At 38.6% G+C, this 8,340-nt stretch overlaps 2 protein-coding genes across 2 annotated transcripts; one reads left to right on the forward strand and one right to left on the reverse strand.

The window, feature by feature from the left end:
* Positions 1–1,962: 1,962 nt before the first annotated feature.
* LOC111366622 (phosphatidylinositol 3,4,5-trisphosphate 3-phosphatase and protein-tyrosine-phosphatase PTEN2B-like) lies at positions 1,963–2,445 on the forward strand. The gene is given in 3 exon segments (XM_022987339.1): positions 1,963–1,968; positions 2,024–2,275; positions 2,278–2,445. Coding segments are annotated over 3 exon segments (375 nt in total). The 3' UTR covers positions 2,395–2,445.
* A 2,014-nt stretch (positions 2,446–4,459) lies between these two features.
* LOC111367208 (F-box protein At1g47056-like) lies at positions 4,460–6,427 on the reverse strand. The gene has a single exon (XM_022987963.1). The coding sequence runs from the start codon at positions 6,309–6,311 to the stop codon at positions 4,665–4,667; it is 1,647 nt and encodes a 548-aa protein (XP_022843731.1). The 5' UTR covers positions 6,312–6,427; the 3' UTR covers positions 4,460–4,664.
* Positions 6,428–8,340: the final 1,913 nt, after the last annotated feature.

Consider the following 8,340-nt stretch of genomic DNA (forward strand, 5'->3'; position numbering starts at 1 on the left):
AACTGTCTCAAATACGCAACAAAATAGAAATAAATAATAAAACAAAAACCCTAAAGAGAAGGGCTTGGGCCAAACCTGTTAAACAAGCCCAATAACAGAAATATAAATAATCATCCAAATAGAATATAACTAATAATTCAAATAGAAAATAAATAGTAAATGAAAGAAAATAAATAGTAAATGGATGTCCGCATTAATTCTCCCGGGGTGAGAGAAAAACTCGACCCCGTCGAGTGGATAAATCAAAATGTTGTAATGAATCTGATGCTAAAGGCTCCAAGTCATGCCATGGGGGACGATCTTTCTGACGAACCAAATATCGAAATTCCACAAATGATGACGACGCCAATTGCAAATTACTCGCAAAAACATGAGCTGACCAAGATAACTTAGGCGAATGAGAATTTTGCCGACTCTTATAAAGCTCCAATGAATTTGGCTCCCGCCGCTGAAGTTTCTCTTTGGGAATCCATGTACCGTCAGAATCAAGACGATCCATCCAACGAACAAGAAAGCACTAAATCTCTCAATCATTGGTCAACACAAGCTGTTCATCCAAAATAACATCAATTTTATTTTTGTGTGCTGTGATAGATGGGATTGAAGCAGACATGGCAAAAGATTCAGTGTGGGAATTCTCATGTGAGAGTAGAAACGAGTTATCAGAGGGGCTAAAATAGCTGTTGTAGGCATCGAAGTCCGTAACAAATAACATAGGGTGGTGGTCATAATGTGATAAAAGGTCATTGACATAGGCATTTTGACCAACATGCTTTGAAATTTTAAAACGACCAGCATTACACGCTTGCAATATAACATAATCCCCAATATTAAATTCAAAGTGTTGTTTATGCCAATCAACTTGAGGTTTATATAATCTTTACTTGCTTCAAATTATCCACTGATCTCAATATGCAAGCTATGAAAATGTGATACAACTACCTCAACTGACATAGACACACAAGCATGTGGGTGCATGGGAATAAGGTCTAGAGGTTTCAAAGGTTCACAACCAAAAATAATTTCAAAGGGGTTTAGACCTAAAGACCAGTTCACAGGATCGTTATATGCAATTTGAACAGTTGGAGGGATCAAGTTCCAATTCCTAAGATTTTTCCGGACTAGAGACTGTAATAAATTGTCAGGATTTTGATTAGCACTTTTGTTTTGACCATCAATTTGAGGTTGGTCAGTGGTGAATAATTTTGCTTTAGTGTTAACCACAGGCGACTGGATTTTTCAAGGGTGACTGGTGACATCATCAAGCTCTTTAACTTGGGTAAGGGTATGATATATAACATGTGATCGAGAATTGTCAGAGATAAGGGGTATAATATCATCAAGCTCTTTAACTTTGATGCAGGATGAGGGATGATTCCTGCAGAATAATTAGAAATAGCAAAATAGCACAACTAGCAAGTAGAATTCCAACGAGAAGAAGAAGAAGGCAGCATGAAGGGGTAAAGGGCCGGAGAGAAAAGGGGGAGAAAACCAGAAAAGAAGTAGAAATCATGGGAAAGGAGAGAAGGAGAAAGCAATAGGTTACAACCCAAGCATTCTATTCTTTAATTCATCAACTGTCTCAAATACGCAACAAAACAGAAATAAATAACAAAACAAAAACCCTAAAGAGAGGGGTTTGGGCCAAACCCGCTAAACAAGCCCAATAAAAGAAATATAAATAATAATTCAAATAGAATATAACTAATAGTCCAAATAGAAAATAAATAGTAAATAAAAGAAAATAAATAGTAAATGGATGTCCGCATCAACTTGGCTTGACAATTCCATATTTACAAATTCAGTCCCCATTGATAGAACAGTTTTTTCCCTTTTCTAGTGGTTTAGTATTTTGTTTTCATTTCCTTCTTTGTTTCGTTCTCACTTAATGGCTTAACAACTGTACTTAGCAGAGAAAATTGCCATCTCCAGGGTTTCAGGTTGAAATCTTGATGATAGATTATGATGGTACCATATCGTCAAAGGTCAAAATTGCTCAGGACAAGAAGGGTCCTGATGGAAGATTGAGAATGCTCCTTCCTTGAGTAATGAAAACAGAGCTAATTCTGAACAGAGTGATGCCTCTGGGAAACAAAACAATCAAGATGATGAGTTTTCTGACAGTGAAGGTGAGGAAAGTTCTTCAAGAAGCACCATGGATCACACGTCCTCTGCTGCAAAAAATGCATCATATCCCAACTCTGGTAACTCGGTCGAGAGAATGTCTTCCACGACAAATCAGACTGAGCAGCTCGCTCTGGGAAACGAAGAACCCGCAAATTCACACTCTAATGCTTTTCTATTCCGAACCTGGACTCCAATGTTATTAAGGCTATTGCTGCAGATGCTTCTGTTTTCGATTTTGGAGATAATGAAGATTATGAGAGTGAATAAACAATGATTAGATCCATTTGGTGCCTCTGGACCATTTTGTGTCCATTTTTCTTCTTAGCTGAAGCTAACCAGGGGGAGCTCAATTATATGGTAATTCAACTGCAAAATGTTTTTCTTCTGATGGCCCTAAGGGAATGGATTCTAATTATTATCAAAATCCCCGGGAGAAGGCACTTTTTGAAATCCTTGGGTTGTTTTCACAAGAAAAATGCACGCCTCATACTAGGTTATATTGATTCTCAATTTTCCCTTGCACGACTTTGTCAAATTTGTCTTATTATATTAAGATATCGAAAGCGTTCAATAAATTTGACGTATTTTCATTATCTAGATTTCTTGAGGAATAAAAACACCCGTTCCTATTTAATTACAATATAAAAGAAATGTGAAATTTTTTATTAGTCTACTTCCTTTGACTAAGGGATGGAGCTAGGATTAAAGAATTGTGTAGTTGACTTTTACAAAATTTTAATTGTGGGGGCAAAAATTGAGAACTATAAGGAATTTTTTGAAAATTTTGAAAAATATCTTGGAAAAAAATTGAAATTTCAAATTTAGTGTAGGGGCAACTGACCGCACTGCCCCTAGCACTAAATCGGTCACTACTTCAAATGATGAATTCCTTAATGCTGAAGTAAGAAAGCCCCCATCATTTATGACATTTCGAGAGTGATTTTTCCTTTCTATAAAGCACTCTTTCTATAGGGGGCTTGCTCGGAAATGGACTTGATTGTCTTCTCTAGTTCTCTCTCGAATTGATCGAATCAAACTATGCCCACCTCTAACCACTTGTGTAGGGTTCTTGCATCGGAGAGAGCTTATTTTTGTTTTAGATGAATTGGCGTTTTACATTTTGATAACAAACCCAGCTTAATTTGATCATGTTTATTTGGGCTGCTCTTTCGTTACATGCATAACCCATCCAATACCAAATGCCAAATATTGTCAATTCTTCCTTTTCAAAGTATAATGTTAGTTACAAGCAGTGCTTACTCAACAACATTGTGGCAATATCACATTCTCTAATGAATTAGTATGAAAATACATCCCAAATGTATAAATGAATTTAATGATTATCTTACTTCCTCTTAGACCCATGATGGATAAACATTGCTTACGCATAGAATTACTACTATTCACATTTTACACTCATAGCCGAGTGTGCAGACAACGATGCGTTGAATCGGACAATTGAATTGATCTAATTGGGTTCGTGTTGGAATTGTTTTGTTCAGGTTTTGTTTTCTTTTACTTGAATTTAACTTTCCAAGAAGTCATTGGTGGATAAAATGAAAGTACTTGTAAATTCTATGAAATGTATGATTAATATGGCTGATGCAATAATCAAATGGCGTATTAACGGAGATGTGAATGAACCAATTCAAAGCAAACCAGAGATTACTAAAAGACTAGTTCAAAGTCAAATCACAGTGTACCAAAATCAACGTGCTAGACGTTCCAAAAGTCATACACGTGTTATCGCATACGAATAAAAGCTTTAGGAAATTAGTATGTGATTTTCTCAATTCCAGCCAGGTAAAAGAAGGCAGACTAAAAGCATAAAACGCGCAAAGATAAGAGGAACCAACTTCCTAGCTATTGAATTGGTCTTCCAGACCAAATTCTGCACGTATGCTTTGATGTCATGCAAGAAATTTCACAAAATGATTATGTGACAAATATAGCAAAATACACCGCAAGTAGCAGAAATTCAGTAGGTCATTTGCCCAAAAAATGCAGTTAATCATATGCAACAATGCTGAATAAAGCCGCTATGCTACACCACAAGCATGTCTCAGAGGTCCTAGCACGAAATTTGCATTACCTTCCAACAATCGAAGTGGCTCACAGCTTCCATTATGATACCAAAAATTACACGCTACCATTTTCAAAGGCATCTGATGCATGTAGTTATTTGCCGAATCCCTATCTTTGACAAATTATGTATAATACAGAAAACACTGGAATAAGAAATATCAATGCAATCCTACAAAGTTGTGGTTAACTAAACTATTCCTCCGCCATATCTTGCATACGGCATGAAATATAATCAAGCTATTCAACAGGCAAACAACTCAATCATCGTGTATATGTCATGGAAAAAGGACCTCAAGTCGACTGGCAGGTAACAAATACAATCACAGCAAATAAGCTCGAGATACAACAAAGGAAACACATATATCAATTGCAACAATACTGTGGACTATGGTCCAATACAAACAAGAATGAAAACTTGACAATGATTTATCTCTCTCTCTCATCGAGTTCCTCTATAAGCTATCATTTGAACTATCGTTACCATTTGATAACCTCCGAAAAGCACATGCAACGAAAGTCCTTCCAGCAAAAAGGCTAAATCTTGACTTATAAGAGGATCGACCTCCATTACTAGTTGATGGAGCAGCAGCAGCATTAACATTTCCACCACCACCAATTACAGTTCCACTCACAATTGACGGATATTCCACACCATCATCCTGCGCTCCTTCATCACTGGCACTCACGTCCATGGCCTCCGGTTCAATCTCATCTACATCCAAATTCACAGCCAGTGACACCCTCCTTGCCCTCAACCAATCCGCAACTTCACTCGTAACTCCCCTACACTTCTTAACCTTTATCTTCACCAAATTGGGGCACCCAAATGCGAATGATTCAATCCCTGAATCTGTCAAGCGACAACCCTTTATGCAAAGCTTTTTCAAGGCCATACATTTTGCCGCGATACATGAAATCTCAGGATCCCCAATTGTGTCACTCCCACAAAGTGCCAACCTTTCCAGCTTCTGACAATTTGTGGCTATTGCCATCAAACTTACAGAACTCGGGTTGACACCAATAAGAACCAATTCCACGAGATTCACACTATTCTTCGCTATAGCAATCAACCCCTCATCGCCTATCCTATTAGTCCTCCACCCATCAATATGGAGCTTCCTCAAAAGCTTGCAATTCTCAGCTACTGCACAAATCCCCTCATTCGAGCAATCTGGAACCTTCACCAAGTGAAAGATCTCCAAGTCCGGGGACTTGGATATCGCCATTAGCCCAATATCAGTCACCTGCAGCCTCTCCAAATGAATCTCTGTCAAACAATTCCTTCTACCTGCGATAGTCTCCAACAACCTATCCCAGTTCCCCGAACACCTGATAATCTTCAAAGTTTTCAAGTTTTTGGACCCAATAATCAAGGGCCCAAACTGTCCGCTATAAAGCTCCTTAAGCGTAATTGACTTAAGCGAGGAAGCTGCGGCTCCAGGGCCAATCGGCTCAGCTGCAAAGACATCATTGATACTCCGTAGACGCTTAACGGAAAGTTCTTCCAAGGATGAGCAATTGTTTAAAAGGGCATTCATGCCGTTAGCTCCAAACAAGCATGATCCACAAGAGAATTTGCGGAGGGATTTGCAATTCTTTCCCAAAGCACACATTCCTTCATCTGAGATTTCGCGACAGCCACGGAGCTTGAGGCGGGTGAGATTCTGGCACCGCCTAGAGATCAAGGTCAAAGCTTCATCATTTATACTAACGGATTTACGGTCACAGCGAAGAGCTAGCTTCATGACGGAATCGAACCGGGAGAAGATAGCAGGGAGGTGCGAGTTGACCTCATCGGTCGCGTTAAGGGCGAGGCGGTGGCGGCTCTGGCCCTCCACCACAAGCCACCGTCGACAGACCAAAGAACACTGCTTCCTGTCGGAAGAGCTTAAAGATTGAAAGATCAAAGCTAAACATTCATCAGGAATCTCAGAAGTATAATCTTGTTGTTGATTCAGAAAAATATCCTCCGGCTCCTGTGAATTTAGGTTCAAATCATTTACGGTGTAGCGATGGTGGTGAGGGGCAAGGCTTGGATTACGCAAATGCGTTGAACTGTCGGGAGAATAACCCTGGTCGATGGAGGGTACTTGGCCCATATTTCCGTCTCGTAGAATACACGCACCGCCGTAGAAAACACAGAATGGTGGTGAGTGAGATTGATGAATTTTGGATTCATCGCATTCAGGTTTTATTAGAGCAAATTTTGACCCGTCAAAATGCGCTTACACACCATCGCCAAATACAACAGAATTATTAATTATCGGGTTAATTTCATAAACGGTCACTGAAGTTACTAAAAAAATATAAAATGGTCACTGAAGTTTAAAATTTTCAACAATGGTCACTGAAGTTCTGGACTTTCACTAATGGTTACTTAAGTTTAAAAACTTTCACAGATGGTCACTGAAGCTACCAAAATGATTGGAATTCAAACTTAAGGACCCAATCAGGAGACTATACAATATTTGAGGACCTCAAGAGCAATTGAACTGTTATGAAAAATCTGAAACGTGGGGCAATTGAACAACGACATCACCAACTTGAAATGGATTAATTGGTGCAATTGAACTGTTACCCATGGTCATATGATGCTGCTGGAGACTCGATTGGGACCAATTTTGTGATTCGATGATGTGGGGAGAAGGAATTGAAGGAGGTAGATCTATGCGTGGTCATTGGCCATGGTGGATCGAAATTGGGACCAATTTTTTCAATTCAGCCATGTTGGTTTGAAATTGGCGATGACCCATAGATTCATTGGATGTGCCATGAAGAGGCGATCCTAGGAGTGGTAGTCTGCGACCGTGGAAAGTGTCGTGGCGTCGAAAATTGGGGCTGAATGGTCCGAGTTCGCTATTGCAAAAAAGGGCTGGAGATCTTGATTTTTTGAATTGTTTGTTGTTATAATAGCATCTTTGGATGTGTAATGATGATCATGGTCAAGCTAGAGGGTGGGTGTCATCGAAAGTTGCATTTATGGTCGTTTTTGGTTGGGTGGGCAGGCTGCATTTTCGGCTTTTTTGGTTGCGTCGGCAACCTTCTTTGACTAAAAATTTCAGGTAGATCTAATGGATTTTTGGCCATTGGTTGGGTGAGTTGAAAAGAGTGAAATGAGGGCTTCAAGGTGGTATGTTGATCCAGCTGCCAAGGTGGTCGAAGGTTGGACATGTTGTGGTCCAAAGGTGGTAGCTCAAAATCCTCAAAATTCACCACCTTTCGGCCATTGGTTGAGCAGCCTCCTTTGATCGAAAATTCCAGGCAGATCTAATGGAGTTTCGGCTATTGGTTGGGTGATTGGAAAGAGTGAAGTGAGGGCTTCAAGTTTGTATATTGTTCCGCTGGCCAAGGTGGTTGGAGGTTGGAGTTGTGGTAATCTAAAGGCGGTGGCTCAATATCCTCACAATTCACCACCTTCCTAGAAAATGCTCCACCTGTCGAAAGTTTGCGCCTAAGGCCCTCAAATATTGTATGGTCTCATGATTGGGTCCTTAAGTTTGAATTCCAATCATTTTGGTAGCTTCAGTGACCATTTGTGAAAGTTTTTAAACTTAAGTGACCGTTAGTGAAACCACCTGGAACTTCAGTAACAGTTGTTGAAAGTTTTAAACTCCAGTGATTGTTTTGTATTTTTTGGTAACTTCAGTGATCATTTTTGAAATTAACCCATTAATTATTACCCCTTCAAAAATGAGAAACGTTACATTATTCAAGAAAGAAACGGATATACAACTAAATAATTTAATTAGGAATCACCTATCTAATTCTCGATATTACCATTCCTAATTTGGAATTATGACCATTTAAATTTCACACTATTGATAGATATATATAATTTTTTTTTTGCTGATGTATTTCAAGGGAGGGATAAGTTTTCTTGGGTTGTTTGACAAAATATTTTATAAAATTTTTAATATATTTTAATAAAAATTATGTAATGTCTAAATAAAAAATTAATAAAATTTCTAAGTCTCATTCATTATCGTTATTGTTAAATTCTAGAATGAGAAACAATGTATTAAACTCCATAAATGGAGAAGAACAAGATACAATGGAACTAGAATAAGCTCCATGAAAGAAACACTCCAAGATAGGAGGAAAATGAAATACACTTCATGAAATGAGGTA

This window comes from Olea europaea, chromosome 18, assembly GCF_002742605.1.
Source record: "Olea europaea var. sylvestris chromosome 18, O_europaea_v1, whole genome shotgun sequence".
Classification (NCBI taxonomy): Eukaryota; Viridiplantae; Streptophyta; class Magnoliopsida; order Lamiales; family Oleaceae; genus Olea; species Olea europaea.

Excerpts from the sequence above, each read along its gene's own strand:
- LOC111367208 (XM_022987963.1), bottom strand. The coding sequence starts at position 6,311 with ATGGGCCAAGTACCCTCCATCGACCAGGGTTATTCTCCCGACAGTTCA.